This window comes from Tribolium madens, unplaced genomic scaffold (genome assembly GCF_015345945.1).
Source record: "Tribolium madens isolate multiple individuals breed KSU strain unplaced genomic scaffold, Tmad_KSU_1.1 Scaffold_19;HRSCAF=116;Tcas5.2_LG9, whole genome shotgun sequence".
In the NCBI taxonomy this organism is placed as follows: Eukaryota; Metazoa; Arthropoda; class Insecta; order Coleoptera; family Tenebrionidae; genus Tribolium; species Tribolium madens.
In genome coordinates this window covers 11,756,562-11,773,015 of record NW_025400983.1, presented here as the reverse complement: position 1 = coordinate 11,773,015, position 16,454 = coordinate 11,756,562, and the positions used below count along the sequence as shown (strand labels likewise).

Below are 16,454 nucleotides of genomic sequence, written 5' to 3'. Positions count from 1 at the left end.
TGCCCCTTTAATAAATAATTATAAAAAAAAAACATATACAAGATCATCAGTATCCTGAAATAGATATAAAAAATGTCAAATGTCAAAAAATAAATGTCAAAATTTTTTGACAGGTAGAATTTTTTAAACATTTTTTTCATGTTTTTGGTATCTTACCTTACTGAAAATTTTCTCTGTGACGCGAGTTCTGGAACAGTCGTTACTTGCTAGAACCTTTTGCACTGGTAAACACGAAAGCCGGATACATCTGCTCAATTTCCGGTTGCTGCAGTTGCAGGTCACAAATTCTGTGTTTTTTTTTTTGCTCTCTAACGTCAATTTATAAGTTACTGTATTCATCTTGAAAATGCCTCTCTTAAGTAGCTAGCCAGTTATTAAATAATTAAATCATTTAGTTCCAGAGTATTTTCAAAGTAAAATTCAGTATTTCATTTATTTTATCCCCGAGGGGATAAAGTACCAGATTATTACTCAAAAAAGAGGGAATAAAAGCGTCACTTTACTTCTTGTTGAGAGGAAATTACTAGTATTATGTAAATTTTTCATTCTTGGTTGGGCCACCAGTAATACACGTACCTGTCATTTGTTTCGTCACATCAAGTTGCATAACCTGTGTTGTCACACTTGGCATTTGACAATTGACATTTAGTGTTTATTTACAAATGATGGCTGGTGTGGTACCAAAAAGGGCAACATCTGGACGAAAACAATGGACTTTACATGGTAAGTAATTGTTAAAAATAGCCGGAAACGCTATTTTCCTTTTTCTCAAAGCGTAAACAGCCCCTTGTGTTAAAGTCATTTTTGAGGTTACATTTTCACCCCTTTCAGACGGCCCCCGAAGCTCCCTCAAACGGTTGCGAAGCCAAATGGCGACCGACGGTTGTCCCGAATCACAAGTCGTCCTTGCGAAACAATTATTAGATGAGCCCTGTGGTAAGTACCCACAACCTCAGTTCTTAAATTAAATAAACAATTCCAGAAATAGAAACAGAAATGAGAGAAAACGAGCAATTGGGTGTGTTCTGGTTAATCAAAGCGTCGGAACAGGGTAACACCGAGGCCACAAATTTGCTCAAAACGTGTCTACAAACAGGCAAAGGCATCACAGAGCTAAATTATCTAGATGTTAAGCGGTGTATTAGTATGACACAGCACGAGAAACTAGCCAGGAAGGCCGCTCGTGAAATGTTTGCCAGTTTGTCAAATGGGGGCGATTATATAACCTCTGATCAATTACAGAGAAAAATTTTGGCGATTGATCGCGATCAGTATCAAACAATACATCACGAAAATGGTCACATTAATGGCGAGCTTGCTTTTAATGAATCTGAATCAGATGAAGAAACCGACTGGAGTCAGAAGTCGGACCAAAACGAGAAACTCACAGAAGACCTTTTGGTATCAGCCGCTGTTGATTACTCTCACGGACACCTTCCTCTAGTCAATCGCACTTTGTGTCTCTCAGACCCTGATTTAAAAGCTCTAGACAATATTCCCCTTATTCAAAGATCAATCTTACATCCCGTTCTAGCCCTCAAGATACTGTATTACAAACTTGTAAAATTTCTAGGGCAAGGTTTCACCCTATTTTTTCCTTTAGCTAAGTCCGAAATTCAGTTACTTGTCTTAATGTTGGTTTACACACTGGTTAGTTCTGACAATGTTTTATATTTTTTTCCTATGATTTTCTATTTTGTTAGCTTTATCATAATGGTTATTTCGACGTTTCAAATGTTGCAAATTAAACGCGAATTTCACGATTTCCGGTTGTGGTCAGGTTTATTTATTACTTATTCTGGGGGTGATTTGAATTCAGAAGATGCAGAATTTTTGTACATCCGGAATAATCTTAAACCATACGGTTTGTTTTTTGGGTCACTTTTAGTAAATTTTGTTGTTTATCCTATTATAGTCAACCAGTGGATCCCCCAGTCCGAATTAATGATAATTTCATTCTGTCTGACTTTTGCAACACTTCTAGGTTTCATGTATAAGAGAAGGGGGAAGACAGTTTTCGATCTTTTGGTATTTTTTAGTTTCGGGATTAATGTGCTAGCGAAATACCCCTATGAGACTGATCCAGTTGTAGCTCAAGGTTGGAGGTTTCTTGATTTAAAAATCCCAACTTTCGCCAGTTATGTGATAGGAAACGGCATCGAATTTTGTATCAATTTTCGATTATTCCTCTACATGTTTATTCCACTTTTGTTGGTCAAAATAGCGTCAAGGCAGGACTGGAAAGGCACTTATCAAATGTTGATCCCCCACTGTGTGACTCTGAGTTGGCTCCAGGTGTGTATAGTAAGCTCCGAGGGGGCCACAATGTACGGCTTGTTACGCGGCAGTTTGGCTTTAGTGGGGGTTGTTTTATTCTTACCCCTAGTTGGGCTAACAAGTGTGATACTCCCGGCAGCTGCTTTAACAAAATGGATAGTGGCTTCGAATTTCTTTCTCAGCGTTTGTGTTTTCGTCGGTGTATCTGGTTTAGGGTTGGCGGTTTGTTGGGCCTGTGCCCAAACCAGATTTAGTAAAATCACAGCTTTTATTCAAGTCCTTTCAACAATTTTCGCTGTTTTAACCCTTATCAAATCCAGTTATAAAAACGAGGAACTTTATTTTGAAAATAAATTACCGGAGTATTTATCATGGGATGTTTATCAGCGGTTTTGCCATCAACCAGTCTGGCAAGAAGAAAACATCGCAATTGCCCAATTGAAGTGTTCTGAATTACACAATTCGCACATTAACTGGGACGGTTACATCCATGACATTAAAATTTTGACTATCTCAAACAAGTTCCAAACGATTATCGATCAGTTCCCTTTGACTTTACGTGATTATCTTTATTGTTTTTACGGGGAAGAAACTAGAAATGATTGTTCAAATTTCCCCCCTGCTGTTCGCGAAGAGTGCAGCTCCTTCTACAATGCAATAAAATCGACAAAGTCGTGTTCGCTTCAAAAACATAATTCGTACACGTTTGAAATAACAACGAAAGTGCAATCAGGGATTTGGGGAAAAAGTCCTGAAGTAACGATTGTTGTTGATGATTATTTTCGAAATTTTACCCTCGGGCTTAAGCCTAATGATCACATTTGGTTCAAGGGTACATTGTTTAATAATGAGATTGTGGGGTCTGATGGGATTTTAGGAGGGTTCAAAACTCATGTAAAATTGGAGGAAATTGGTTGCCTTGCGTGTAGTAATAATAAATTAACAAACATTAAAAAAGAGCTGCAATCTAGATTTGATATTAAGAATGTTATTGATGGTCTCATTTTGGGATTCAAGTTTGTCTTGAATGTTATTTTAAGCCCAGTCGTAGTGTTTAAGTGATTTGTTACGTAATTTATTAAAAAATGTATTTATTTATGTTAATAAATGTTAGAAATTATTTGGGTTTTGCGCCAGAATTGAAATCTTCGCACAGGTGTACCACCACAAAGTTATGAAAGTCACTAGCGACTTGTATTACCACGTGTAGCTTGTGGCTGTAATGCGTGCTTTTAGAAAATATAATTAATTTTGTCCCAATTTTATTCATTAATTATGGTAAGAGTTTAAAACTGTGTAATTAAAACATTGCTAATTGATTGTTTTTTTTTGAACAATCGAAATTAAAGCAATGTTTGTAAATATAACCTCATTTTCACGTCGCATGCTTTTCAGTCTAAACTCTATGTGTTATTCGAGCACGCCGCCGGCTATGGAGTCTTCAAAGTCCAAGAATTTGAAGAAATTGGTATGCTTTTACCCCAGTTGGAAGCAGCTATACATGACTTAGCCCGCTTTAATAGTGTTGTTCAACTTGAGGGCTTTTCACCTTTTAAAACTGCAATTTCGGCCTTGGAAAGTATCAATGCCATTTCGGAGGGTATTGTACCTGAAGACTTGTTACACTTTTTGGATATCACAGTCCCAAAAAGTAAGAAAAAGAATAAGATTACGTTGGGAGTTAGCGACCCCAAATTGGGGGCTGCTATTACTGAAGCTCTTGGGATACAATGCAGCCATGTTGGGGCTGTCCCAGAGGTAATTAGAGGTAAGATCGAGGATCGACACTGATTGTAAAAGAATTAGTGGAATATTGACCCTAATTAATAGAAGTCTCTGTACAGGTATTAGGCATCATTTCCACAACCTTGTGAAAGGTTTTACTGAGAAAAGTTCAGCCGTGGCCCAACTTGGCCTTGGACATTCATATTCAAGAGCCAAAGTCAAGTTTAACGTTCACAGAGTTGATAATATGATAATACAATCAATAGCCCTTTTAGACCAACTTGACAAAGACATCAACACTTTCTCAATGAGAATTCGGTACTATTTGATGAAATGTCCTAAACTTTCTTTTCTGATATGTATATTGTAGCGAATGGTACTCTTACCATTTCCCAGAATTGGTAAAAATTGTCCCCGAAAACTACACTTACGCCCGTTTGACGAAATTCATAAAAAATCGCAAAGAACTAACCGATGACTCTCTTGCGGGTTTAGAAGAAATCACAATGGATTCAGGCAAAGCTCAGGCAATTTTAGACGCATCCAAGTCCAGCATGGGCATGGATATAAGCGTAGTTGATTTGCTAAATATCGAAATGTTTGCCGGCCGAGTGATAGCCCTTGCTGACTATCGAAACCAACTTTCCGAGTATTTGAGAACAAAAATGACCGACGTGGCCCCAAACCTGGCAAAATTAATCGGAGAACAAGTAGGGGCCCGCTTGATCGCTCATGCTGGGTCTTTAACAAATCTTGCGAAATACCCAGCGTCCACAGTTCAGATCCTTGGGGCCGAAAAGGCCCTTTTCAGGGCTCTCAAGACCAGAGGAAACACTCCGAAATACGGGTTACTTTTCCATTCCACTTTTATTGGACGTGCCGGGGCAAAAAACAAGGGGCGCATCTCGAGGTATCTGGCAAACAAATGCTCGATAGCATCACGAATTGATTGTTTTACTGAACAACCAACACAGATCTTTGGAGAGAAATTGAGACAACAAGTCGAAGATAGGCTCAAGTTTTATGAAACAGGAGACGTTCCAAAGAAAAATATCGAAGTAATGAAGGAAGCAATGGAGGAATTGGAACAAGAAACAGCGCAAAATAAATCTGAGAAGAAGAAGAAAAAGAAGAAACGTAAGTTGAATGATACGAATGAGTCAGTGGGGGAGAATGGCGTGGGCGAGACTAATGGGAATGCAGAAGAGGCGGAGGAGCCGCCCAAAAAGAAGAAAAAGAAAAATAAGAAGAATAAGCAAGAAGACGCTGAGTAATTGTTTGGGAAAGTCGGGTCTCTATTTTTATTCTTGTAAAACCTATTGTTTTTAAATAGATACTTGATCAAATTACCGGTCTTATTTCTTCTTAAAACATGGGTTAAAAATCTAACAGTGTGAAGTAGATAATGTTGAAATCTGTATGTCAATTTCATTTTATCGTTGCAATAAAACCAGGTATAATATTCACAACAATTTATTTTGTTTTTACAATAAACTAAATGAGCGGAATGTTCAAATAGTTACTAATGTAACATGAATAATATTTTTATCGTTAATAAGGCACCACGGTATCGCAACTCTCAATTGAAAAAGAAAAAAACTGCCGATAAGTCGAATTTGTTTTTATTTTATAGAAAATTATTAACAGTGCAATATTGCTTTATCTGTTTACTAAACAGAGCCAAAATTTTGCTGCTCTTACAAATTAGTAGTTATATAAATAGTTGCATAATACTAAATAAAATATGAACAAACTTAAATATACCCAGCACCCTCATGAGCATTGTAGATACAACCAAACAGACTATACAAAATTATGTGCAAGAAATACGTTTTTTTAAAACTAAAAACGCAAGATCAGTTGGCTCAATCTCAACGAATAAAATACAATCTTTGGAATTTCGAATAAAGAAATGATTATATCATGCTTTAAAAGCTTGGAAATAGTTGTTTATTTGGCTGATTGAACGTATTCGTTTGGGGGAAGCCTTGAGCGTTGAAATTCATCGCATATTGATTTGTTATTTTCGGTTGATTGACAGGTGATGTCGGATTGCTCGCTAATTGGTTCATACTAGGTGAGACTCCTTGTTTCGGTTTCGTCACTAGTAAATTATCTAAATCGATATTTAAGTTGCCAGAATTGCTCCACGTCGACCCTATATTTTGTTGATTTTTATTTGCTGGTGTTTTAATCTCTGTGTTGTTATTGGACGATGTGGAAGACAACGGTTGAAGAGGCTGTTGAGCTGATGTGGGGGTTAACATCGGACCTGCACAAAATCTCGCTGATCAACAAGGCACATAAAACCAGTGCATATTAAAACAAGTTTTTTCCCTCAATGTTAATACAATAAAACACTCATTTAATTAGAAAACCTTTATTCATCATCAACTTTCAAAAAACTATCAATAATACACATAGTACTAGCCGCTAAACTCCTACACTCCAAATTCGGCTCTCCACGAGTCACATTCAAATTCAGTAAATCGCCCAACCAGAGCCTAAACTCAAACAATTCATCGATAAAATCCGAAACTAAAATCTCTTTTGGTGTATTTAGAACAGCAGCTCCTATCAAACTAATAACAGCCATCCTCACTTTGACTTCCTTGTGAAAACGCAAATACCACGAAAAATGTAGCACTTCTTTCGCCATTCGTGGTTCAATAAGACAATTCTGCGACGCACAAATTACTACGGACAGAGTTCGAGTAAAATGAATCAACAATATAAAATCACTGTCATTTTGGGGAATTTGCGAAATCATTTTATTTCGGTTATAACCGTACAATAGAGGAAAAAAGAAATGACCGGCAACGTGTGCAAACTTATTGAGTTTTTCCAATCGGAAAGGTTTGTGTTTGTGGAAGTAACGAGTTTTGGTCTCTAGACGTTTTTTAATGATTTTTTCAGCGTTTTCCAATTCTGAGTTTTTCTTTTTTCGATTGATTGCAATTTTTTCATCCGGTTTTTCCGGTGTGAGAGATGACAAAGTCCTTGAAGCTTCACTTAAAACATCGAGTAGAAAAATACGGTGGGAAATCGAGTAAGTTCCAATGTCAGCATGAAATTCTTTGCAAAGATATTCAGCACACTGTGATGGATAAATGCAAGTGATAGCAACACAACTTTTAAATACCAACGAATCAAAATTTTCTACGTAAAAACGTTGGTCTAGTGCAACCAAAATTTGTAATAATTCTATCCCAAGTGAGACATCATCGTCGGGTAATTGTTTGATTATCAAATCTTCACAAACTTCAAGACTTAAAGTAAAAATGTCACAATGTTGCGTCTCCAATAGACCGTCTCTCAAATCCCGCAAATATTTCGGGGGCTCCTTTTTCGACAATTTCACATCATTTGACAAGTCGTAGGGCTCCAAATCATCATCTGAATCCAATTCAAAGTCAGTACTGTCAATAATCGTGAGCAAATTATTTTTTTCGTGGATTGGTTCAGCCACAAACACATTTTTGGGTTCCTCTTGATTCTTCAATTGTCTCACTGGAGGCACATATTCGACACACTTTTCCACCTCTAACAGCCTTGAAATCAATGCGTAAATGTTTTCTTCGACATCTTTATTTTTGAAGTATATCGTCATATCAGTATCATATAATTTTTGCAAAATTCCCCCAATTTCTTTTCCCTCAATTGGCATTTTTTCAAATTCGAATAGCAAACTTTCGCTTTTCTCATTCTCAGTCTGGATAAAATTCAAAACAATTTCTGCAGCTTTCATTCCCATAGCCCTTACAGAAGTGGTAGAATTTTCCAAGTGGACAGGAACCCCCGAGTACATTTTTGATTGTAAAATCTGTCTTTGATGCTCACTGAGACCAATATTTTTGAAACTATTTATCGCAACTATGATTAGTTTTGTTAAATACAAGTGGTGTTCTACACTTGTGTGATTTAGGGCTGATTTGTCGGCCCAAACAGTGACTAAATTTACCAATAGTGTAAACAAATTATGCTCGGAAGTGGTACTTAAATACACTATTAAATTTTTTATGAGGTTGTCGTTATCGTAGTGTGATAACAGAGGAATTTTTGTACACAAAATGTATTTCCAATTATCACTTTGGATTAATTTAGGAGCCAGAACATTTTTAATTGTGTAAATTGAGGGGTCAGAATTTTGCAAAATTGTCACAGCTAGGATTTCCACAGCGCTTCGTTCCAAATTTTCGAATAAATACCAAAATATTTTTCGATATAAATTAAGTTTGTCTGACTTTTGGTTAGTTAGAATATTTGCAATTTGGACGAAACTTTTAATAGCAAACGAATTGTAATGTTCATTGTAATTAATCAAAGTTTTGCTTAAAAGTAGTGCCAAATTCGTGTAACAAAAACTTTGTTCATATTTTGGTTCTTGGAGTAACAAGTCGGTTGAAAATTCTATCACTTTGATTATGTTGAAAATCAAGAATTTTGAATACTCGTTGGGTTTAAAAAATCGGTTGAATTGGCCTTGAAGGGCATTAGAAATTCGATTTGGGAACGTAATTAATACTTTCACGTCGTTTTGCCACAGATCTTCATTTGTGAAAAAATTGTGTAAAATTAGGGAGAAACAACCCTCACTTTTCAGGCTTATTTCAGCCAAAATACTGAGTGAATTCACAATTTTCAAATCTTTGTTTTTTAAATTTTTTATAATGACATCATAAGTCACTCTGAAGAAATGATAATCTTCCACTGAAAATAAATTTTTCATTTCTTTATAAACCTGTCCGTCGTTTAGTGGAAAATTCTGATCAAATTTAGCAATTAAAGTATCTAGAAGATACCGAAATTCTTGATCAGCAAAGTGGCTTAAATCTGTTGAATCAATTTTGAGTAATTTTTGTACCGTTAGAGTTGGTAATAGTGGTAAAAATTTATCAAGACTGCTGATGATAACGTCGATATCACTTTGTGACGAAATTTTCTTGATTCGATTCAAATTTCTCATAATGGTGGCACTAGCATCTCGTAAATGTTTTTCCACTGTATTTTTTCCTGAATCACGATCACACAACACTTCCTGAACTGGATCTGCAATGGGAAAGCTCTGGTGAGTTTCCCGAAAACACTGCTTGGAAAAGATAGAAATTTAAAGGAGAAAAATACGAGAAAAATGAATCGCTAACTGTAAAAAGAACGCAAACTGAAATACATAAATTAATTACAAAATCTACACAAAGTTTTTAGATTATGTAATTCATTAACAGGACAAGCAAATTAGTAAAAAAAAAATATGTCCAAAAAATAACTGGAAGACTGAAAGTCTGAAAGTTTGTGTTAACAAACAAATATCTATTTCATTAAAACTGAAATACATGACAAGGTAACTTATTTTTTATGTCTGACTATGGTATGATCAAATAAATTCGAGGTCGTACTTGACTTTGAGAAACAAAACTCGAGTCTTTGACTGATTCATTTTTTTTTTCTATTTTGGTGTCACAATGAAAACGGATGCACAAAATGCAACTTTATAACACTGTTTTTAGCAAAAAGTAGTATAAAAAACACGTGTTACAATATCTCATTTTAATAGTCGTGTCACAAACGTATCTCGTATCGCCATGAGAATGTTTGAAGCAATTGTTTTTTAATATACTATTTTAGTGAATTAGAAAAAAAAAGCATTACAAAACTTATATATCAGAAAAAAACATTACAAAGTTTATATTATGAATATTTATTTCACATTTTAAAAAGTATTAAAAGATTCAAATTTTTAAAATGAATAACAGTTAACTTTAGATTTGTTTAATAATTTTTCTCTTAGTTAAAAAAAAAAACAAAGTAGAACAAGTACCAAAAGTATAAAATAGGCCAAGATAGCGAGATAATATTATTATTATTTTATATTTAGATGTGAATAAAACTTTAAATGTACTATTGAGGACAAAATACATCATCATTTTTCTGTCACTTCAAAAAAAAATGTAATGTAAACCAAGCATTAACGTTAAGTCCACATTGATGACAACTTCAAATTTACTTTTCTTTTGTCAAAAATTGGCACCTTCCACCGTACAAAAATTTAGAATCGTCTCCCTCGCTTCTGAGGGATTGTGCCAAATTGCCCAAAGATGGTTATATTTGTTGTTAACAAGTGGCGAAGAACGGACACAGTAGAAATAAATAAGAAAATAAGGTTAACCATCCTAAAGCTTGCTTTACAATTTTATGTCACTCAAATGACTTTGATGACCAAAATAATTTGTTCCCAAATACACTTGTCATGTATAGTTATAGTGTCAAAGTATAGTTATTAAAGTATTGTTATTGACAATGTATAACTCGCATACTTTTTGCACCTAGAATTTAGTTAATAAATATTAAAATAGTAGGACAATCCAATTCATTTTGTTTAACTATCGTATAAAATCGAGTAGTTAATACCATGTCTACTATTAAATTCAAATGCTACACTTTGATAGTCAATTGTCATTCATTTCCGCGCTGATACAATGTGATATTATCAATAATGTGGTGTTGCCAATTTTATTTCGAAGTCATGGAACACTTTGATTGGAAATTTGTTTAAAAGCATGGAACAATAGAAAAATGCAAAATTTTCAAGTTCCAAGTGCAAAATCAAATGTCATCACATTGCGTTATAATTTATATTGTTCCAACACCCCAAAAAAAATTTGAATAAAAAAAATGGGAGATTGAGAAAAAAATATAAAACTAAATCTTGTCGTGAAGTGTTTTATGATCAGAATTCAGGACAAAGTAAGATAAAAATGAAACTGTTTAATTCTAGTCAAGAAATTTCTCTAGCATTTTTTGAATGATTATTTAAATGTGAAAAGGGAAATGTTGAAAAGCAATTAGAACAACTATATCTGTTACAAAATATTGTTGAAATTATTGTAGATTGTGACCAAATATCATTTATAGTTAATTTGTTTAGTATAAACAAAAAAATTGTAGTTCACACTTGTCAACAAATTACGCTTATTACAGCAAGGTCACTCCAACACACTTACAAAAAACAAACTAGTATCACTTCTCAAGTTCTTTTTGCTATTAGCGACTCAAATCGATTAAAACTAATTAGTAAACACGACGCAATTTCCCGTTAAAATTTCTCGGAATTAAATCTCAATTAAAATATAACAGTTTAACATGTATTTAAATATGACATACAATTCTTTCAATCCATTAACTTACCTCCATCCAATAGACTCGGCGCTGTCCCTAAGAGACCTGGATTATTATTCGGAACATTCCCGAATCCTGCTTGAGGCTGTATATTCAAGGCGCTGAATCCCGACAAATCCCCCAACAAATCATTACTATTCTGTGGTTTCACTCCCATCACCGGCATCGTCTGCGCCCCCATAAGATTTCCCGGCCCCACTGTCGGCTGCTGTATTCCCATATTGGGGGGCGGAATGACATTCGGCATGAATAAATTCTGATTTTGGTTCATCAAATTCACGTCGGTGTTATTCTGTGAAAAGGCCGAACTGAAATCAGCAAAATCGTCGTTGGAATTCGGCGTCGCCGTCGTCGTCGTATTTGATCCAAAAGCTGCCTCAAAATCACCGAATTCCGTCGATTTTTTCTCCTCTTCGTCAGCGCGAGGGTTGAAATCGTCGATTAAATCGTTTGTTTGTGGCAAAGGACTTTGACTAGCATCGCGACCAAAATTCGCAGCTGCCCCCAGATCGACTTTTTTTAACGGTTTCATGGATTTTTTTGGAGAGTTTGTGATGGCTGAGTTTATGTTGATATTGACGCGTTTTTCGGTGGGACTTGGGTCGTTATCTTTGTATTTACGGTTCGTGTGATTACGGGCCGATTCTGTATCGCTATCTTCCTTATCAATGTCATATTCGTCATCAAAGGACCGGTCGCGGTATCGGCTTGCACCGGAAGACGGCTCCTCCCAATCGCGGTCGCCGTAGTCTCGGGGCTTGTCGTCCCATCTCTCTTGACTTCCTGTCAAATTAAAATCGCCAACGTTGTACCCAATTTTTTATCAAAAATTGGGAACTTACCTAGCCTCATGCCCATCATATCTGAACTCATTCCAATGTATTTATCTTTATTCTTTTTGGCCTTTTTCCGTTCTTCTCTCAAACGGTCGTCATCTTGGATAAAGTCTATAAGTTCCTTAACTTTGTGTCTAATATTAACCCCTTGGTCTTTCCCCAAATCATCAATAAAACTAAAATTTTCTAAAGACCTAAGGTCATAAATGTGCTCTCTTGCTGAAGTAACGACACGTTCAGATCCATTCTTTACTAAATAATTCAGTACCAACAGAGACTAAAATGTCACATTAAATTCACATTATTTTAAGAAAAGTGAAACCCACCTTGTAAATTCGCCTCCAGTGTTGTTTATTGTCCTGAAACATTCTTTTCCACAACATTGACATTACTTCAGGGAAATGTTCATAAGTGAATGTGGAGTGTGCCAACTCTTGCATGATTTGTCCTGTAGGGCCCCATGGTTCGTCATTTGTGGCCTCTCTGACTTTTGCTTCAATTTCGGTATAATTCATAACAACATTTGTGCTAAAAATAAAATAATTAAATAGGTCATGGTGCAAATTCATTGAGTTTTTAATTAATAAAAAATACAATAGGAAAAGATAACCATCTGGTGGTGCTGTCACTTGTACTTACACTTTGTCTGCGAGTTCTCGCACTTTCCACATACTAAATAAATTTTCCATTTTTCTTAGCTTGAGATCTGTAATAATACGTTAAAAGTCTGGATTTTCTCGGTTTTATCACACAAACAAGTGGAAATTATTTGGCAAAAGATGACTTGGCGATCAGTCGGCCATATTTCCCAGCAATGACATCACGACAGGTTCGCCAACCGTCAATTCAAAATTACTAACATAAAATTCATTATTATAACCAATAATTATTACAAATTAATACGATTTGCGCTACAGAAGACACAACAATTAATGCAATCCCTATTTTTATGTAGAGTTGACAACTAGAAATTAAATTTTACAATTAAACTGGGGTAGTTTCATGTTCGTGTATTGACAACACTTCTTGTCACCCAGTTGTCATTGAAAATGTTAGCAGTGAGGTCATTTTCCCTTTTAAATTCGTTTTTCACGGATTTATCTCTCAGTTCCGGTTAATCAAAGTTCCTACAAAAAATGTCACCGGTTAAAGTAATACTCCTCGCATGCGGGTCATTCAACCCTCCTACGAATATGCATCTCCGAATGTTTGGTATGTGTTTTCGGTTTTTTGCATCACTATTTTTATATTTGTGTAATTGTAGAAGTCGCAAGAGATCATTTACATCGATTAGGGAATCACGTTGTAGTCGGAGGCTTAATTTCACCAGTTCATGATGGTTACGGCAAAAAAGATTTGGAAGCAGCGACCCATCGGATAGCTATGATTAAGTTGGCTTTACAAACCTCTGACTGGATTAAATTGTCAGATTGGGAGTGCAAACAAGAGACTTGGAGTCGGACAAAACAAGTCTTGCAATATCACCAGGTGAGATTAAATTTTGTTCCAGAATTAGCCATAAAAAGTGTCAAAATTGAAAGTGGGTCACTAGAGTCAAGGCGCGAAAATTGTTTACTAAAGTCGCTTTTGTTGCAGAATCACGTCAATGCCCTTCTGAACACCTCAATAAATAATCATTTTGATAAAATAAATGAAGACAATTCACATTGGGTGCCTGATAATGTGAGAAACTCTGGGGACAATGTACAAATTAAACTGCTTTGTGGGGCCGACTTGTTGGAGTCTTTTGGCACCCCCGGATTGTGGTCAGATGACGATGTGAGTAGATTTTTAGTAATTTGGAAATGTTTGATTAATTGTTTATTTGATTTAGATTGAGGCAATTGTGGGACAACATGGCCTGGTTGTGATAACACGCTCAAAAACTAACCCCAATGAATTCATTTACAATTCAGATGTACTTACAAAATATATGGTAAAATCATTTTTTTTAATTTACATTTTTCGTTTAATAAATTTTGATTATAGTCAAACATAACTATCGTGACTGAGTGGATCCAAAATGAAGTTAGTTCAACTAAAATAAGACGGGCATTGCGACGAGGAGAGTCAATTAAATATTTAATACCAGAAAAAGTAGTTGATTATATCCACAAACACAATTTATACGGCAGTAAAACTACGTAAGTGTTTTTTATCTAATAAATAAACAATTTTTTGTGATAAAAGATTAACCATTGTCCTTGTTTGTGCTGCCGGATAACAGTAAGTATTTAACTCCCGAATTAAATTCAAATTTCTTGACTCAATCGCCCTCTGACGTACATATGGAGTCCCCTAGTCCCACCAATTGCATGATTATTTGTAACAACACTTTATTCTCCCGCAATTATGACAAACGCTTATCGATTGATACAGTCGATAGCGTGACAAAAACCAACGTTTTGAACACAATCCGACACCCCGGCCAAGCCGTAAAAATAATAACTGAAAGCTCCGGTGATCACAAAATAATTAAAGAAGGTTCCGATTCGAAAGAGGTACGTAAAGAAGACAAGAAAACCCTAAAAAACTCCAAAAGTTGTGCCAACATTGACGAATTACACAAAACCAACATAAAAACCAGCAAATCGAATGCGAATCTCAAAGAATGCAAGAGCTGTGATGAAAATTTAATCAAATTCATTTTTACTAAACATGGAATTCAAGTTATTAGCGATGTTGAGACTATTGTTTAATTGCATGTTAGTCTAGACATCTATCTCTTGGCTGTGTTTTTCATTTAACGAAAAAAAAAAAAATACAAAGCATTGTCAATGTCGCTCTTCCATTTTTCTTATACACAACTAATGCATGAATTACTGTGATTGTGTAGCATGGTTTTCTGTTTCAGGCATCTCTAGCGCGACCTGCATGCCTCCTCTAGAGCTCGTTGTTTTAAATAAATCTCAAACTACATTCCATTCAACTGTTTTGAGATTTATTCAGTGATGTTTTAAGTAACTGTGGTAAAAACTTGGTGTTTATTTATTTTTGCTATGTAAATAGACGTTTTTGTTCAATAAAGTTGTGACAAGTTTAAAATGGTTTTATTCCTTTAACCAGTTATTACAAAACAATTTTGTATCAAAGAGTTACAACAAAAATAAATAAAATGGCACAATGGGTACTAATTTTTGTTTTTGGCAGTCTTTTCTTCTAAACAATCGCACCAGGGGGTTATAGTCCGATCACAAAACAACTCAATGTTGATAAGATTCAAAGGGGCATTTTCAATCGTCATTGATTTGTAACTAACTATCTTGTATTTTACGTCGTGGAGCCCTGTTTGTCTGTCACGTCTTCTCGTCACTTCTCTCTGATTAAAACACTTGGCAGTATCGCGTTTGCGGTCTTTTCCATGAATATGTCTAAAAATTTTATTTATTATCGAAATAAAACCAAAAAAACGCACCTAAACGTGTCTTTGGTTCCTGTTGATATGTTCTCAGGGCGTGTTACATTTAGATTAGCGTCTTTCAGTCTCACGTAAAATTCGTCGTCTTCTAAGCCCCAACCCCAGTACTTATTTGATAACCCATTGACCAAACCGAAATGATCTCTATAAATAAGAGTTATGGCGAAACACGAAGGAGCCCCCTTACCTGTTAATCAATAAAATCCCGCCTATAAACTTGTCATAGTGATACCGAGGGTGTAAAGTAGGCGCCGCCAAATGAAACGGTGTTCGGGGGTACGAATAAGTCAGATTTTTGTTTAAAGGCAACAAATCAACGTCGTGCATGGCAATGTAGTCATAATTTGATTTAGTTTCAAGGTAACCTACGTTAATTAACGATGCTCGGTTAAAGCGGTAGTTATCAATCTGATTTAGGATGAAAATATCGTGATTAATTTTTTGTTCGCTTAAAAAGTCGTGAATATATGGAACGAATTCGATTAATTCCTCAAATCTATTACGGTAAGGTACTAATACTGCTAGTTTATGATTCGACTCGTAATTCCTATTTGCGTAATATTTGGGTTTTGCGACGTACTGTATGACTGTTTTTTCTTGCCGAGGGCAATTACAATGATCTAAAATAAAGTCATTAGAACCGGACGAGGGCCAAAGGCAACCCACCCTCTGTCAGTAACCTAAATTGGAGATAAACGGTTATAACAAACATCACAGTTAATAAAATAGCAAAGAAATGAGTAAATGTAAAACGGAATACTTTATGCTTTGTTAGGACCATTGCAAACACATTTTTGTTTTTTGTGACTCTTTTTCAAAGTGAGGTTAAATTTTGTCAGGTTGACGTAGCCATTGTTGCCAACGTGACCAAGTATTTTAAGGAATGAAATTTTTGGTTTGCGTTTATATGATTTGAGTTTGGTAACAAAAATGTAAAATAATAATGATAAGAAGTACCTTACTTTTATATACTTTGATTAAAAAAAAATAATGGTTAAAAAAAATTAAAGATTATGCAACCA

The 16,454-nt window shown here is 35.3% G+C and overlaps 5 protein-coding genes across 7 annotated transcripts; 3 read left to right on the top strand and 2 right to left on the bottom strand.

The window, feature by feature from the left end:
• The first annotated feature begins 124 nt into the window (after positions 1-124).
• On the top strand, positions 125-3,397 carry LOC123015999 (wolframin). The gene is made up of 3 exons (XM_044416152.1): positions 125-723; positions 832-936; positions 983-3,397. Exons 1-3 carry the CDS (start codon positions 663-665, stop codon positions 3,337-3,339), a joined length of 2,523 nt encoding a protein of 840 aa, XP_044272087.1. The 5' UTR covers positions 125-662; the 3' UTR covers positions 3,340-3,397.
• A 24-nt stretch (positions 3,398-3,421) lies between these two features.
• On the top strand, positions 3,422-5,351 carry LOC123016000 (nucleolar protein 56). The gene is made up of 4 exons (XM_044416153.1): positions 3,422-3,555; positions 3,673-4,045; positions 4,122-4,320; positions 4,373-5,351. Exons 1-4 carry the CDS (start codon positions 3,553-3,555, stop codon positions 5,274-5,276), a joined length of 1,479 nt encoding a protein of 492 aa, XP_044272088.1. The 5' UTR covers positions 3,422-3,552; the 3' UTR covers positions 5,277-5,351.
• Positions 5,352-5,459: 108 nt separating this feature from the next.
• LOC123015998 (clathrin interactor 1) lies at positions 5,460-12,855 on the bottom strand. Of its 2 annotated transcripts, XM_044416149.1 has the most exons (6): positions 12,771-12,855; positions 12,654-12,720; positions 12,341-12,542; positions 12,021-12,291; positions 11,188-11,961; positions 6,367-9,051 (listed from the first exon to the last, which is right to left on the bottom strand). In XM_044416149.1, the coding sequence occupies exons 2-6, from the start codon at positions 12,701-12,703 to the stop codon at positions 6,383-6,385; spliced, it is 3,966 nt and encodes a 1,321-aa protein (XP_044272084.1). In that variant the 5' UTR covers positions 12,704-12,720; positions 12,771-12,855; the 3' UTR covers positions 6,367-6,382. The 2 variants fall into 2 exon arrangements, with proteins under 2 accessions (XP_044272085.1, XP_044272084.1); XM_044416150.1 differs by lacking the exon at positions 6,367-9,051 and adding an exon at positions 5,460-6,274 and having other exon boundaries at positions 12,654-12,828.
• Positions 12,856-13,032: 177 nt separating this feature from the next.
• On the top strand, positions 13,033-15,054 carry LOC123014709 (nicotinamide/nicotinic acid mononucleotide adenylyltransferase 1). 2 transcript variants are annotated; one of them, XM_044413954.1, is made up of 6 exons: positions 13,033-13,226; positions 13,279-13,502; positions 13,611-13,793; positions 13,849-13,950; positions 14,004-14,158; positions 14,242-14,816. In XM_044413954.1, the coding sequence occupies exons 1-6, from the start codon at positions 13,151-13,153 to the stop codon at positions 14,711-14,713; spliced, it is 1,212 nt and encodes a 403-aa protein (XP_044269889.1). In that variant the 5' UTR covers positions 13,033-13,150; the 3' UTR covers positions 14,714-14,816. The 2 variants fall into 2 exon arrangements, with proteins under 2 accessions (XP_044269889.1, XP_044269896.1); XM_044413961.1 differs by lacking the exon at positions 14,242-14,816 and adding an exon at positions 14,869-15,054 and having other exon boundaries at positions 13,035-13,226.
• On the bottom strand, positions 15,046-16,368 carry LOC123014720 (beta-1,4-galactosyltransferase 7). The gene is made up of 4 exons (XM_044413972.1): positions 16,099-16,368; positions 15,620-16,052; positions 15,430-15,576; positions 15,046-15,385 (listed from the first exon to the last, which is right to left on the bottom strand). Exons 1-4 carry the CDS (start codon positions 16,211-16,213, stop codon positions 15,145-15,147), a joined length of 936 nt encoding a protein of 311 aa, XP_044269907.1. The 5' UTR covers positions 16,214-16,368; the 3' UTR covers positions 15,046-15,144.
• Positions 16,369-16,454: the final 86 nt, after the last annotated feature.

Excerpts from the sequence above, each read along its gene's own strand:
- LOC123014709 (XM_044413954.1), top strand. The coding sequence starts at position 13,151 with ATGTCACCGGTTAAAGTAATACTCCTCGCATGCGGGTCATTCAACCCT. Across the intron at positions 13,503-13,610 it reads AAGTCTTGCAATATCACCAG|AATCACGTCAATGCCCTTCT; the intron begins GTGAGATTAAAT and ends CTTTTGTTGCAG. Across the intron at positions 13,794-13,848 it reads GATTGTGGTCAGATGACGAT|ATTGAGGCAATTGTGGGACA; the intron begins GTGAGTAGATTT and ends TATTTGATTTAG.
- LOC123014720 (XM_044413972.1), bottom strand. The coding sequence starts at position 16,213 with ATGGTCCTAACAAAGCATAAAGTATTCCGTTTTACATTTACTCATTTC. Across the intron at positions 15,577-15,619 it reads GGGATTTTATTGATTAACAG|AGATCATTTCGGTTTGGTCA; the intron begins GTAAGGGGGCTC and ends TCTTATTTATAG. Across the intron at positions 15,386-15,429 it reads GGAACCAAAGACACGTTTAG|ACATATTCATGGAAAAGACC; the intron begins GTGCGTTTTTTT and ends TAAAATTTTTAG.
- LOC123016000 (XM_044416153.1), top strand. Across the intron at positions 4,046-4,121 it reads TGTCCCAGAGGTAATTAGAG|GTATTAGGCATCATTTCCAC; the intron begins GTAAGATCGAGG and ends GTCTCTGTACAG. Across the intron at positions 4,321-4,372 it reads ACTTTCTCAATGAGAATTCG|CGAATGGTACTCTTACCATT; the intron begins GTACTATTTGAT and ends TGTATATTGTAG.
- LOC123015998 (XM_044416149.1), bottom strand. The coding sequence starts at position 12,703 with ATGGAAAATTTATTTAGTATGTGGAAAGTGCGAGAACTCGCAGACAAA. Across the intron at positions 12,292-12,340 it reads ACTGGAGGCGAATTTACAAG|TCTCTGTTGGTACTGAATTA; the intron begins GTGGGTTTCACT and ends GTGACATTTTAG. Across the intron at positions 11,962-12,020 it reads TATGATGGGCATGAGGCTAG|GAAGTCAAGAGAGATGGGAC; the intron begins GTAAGTTCCCAA and ends TTAATTTGACAG.
- LOC123015999 (XM_044416152.1), top strand. The coding sequence starts at position 663 with ATGATGGCTGGTGTGGTACCAAAAAGGGCAACATCTGGACGAAAACAA. Across the intron at positions 724-831 it reads AAAACAATGGACTTTACATG|ACGGCCCCCGAAGCTCCCTC; the intron begins GTAAGTAATTGT and ends CACCCCTTTCAG. Across the intron at positions 937-982 it reads ATTATTAGATGAGCCCTGTG|AAATAGAAACAGAAATGAGA; the intron begins GTAAGTACCCAC and ends AAACAATTCCAG.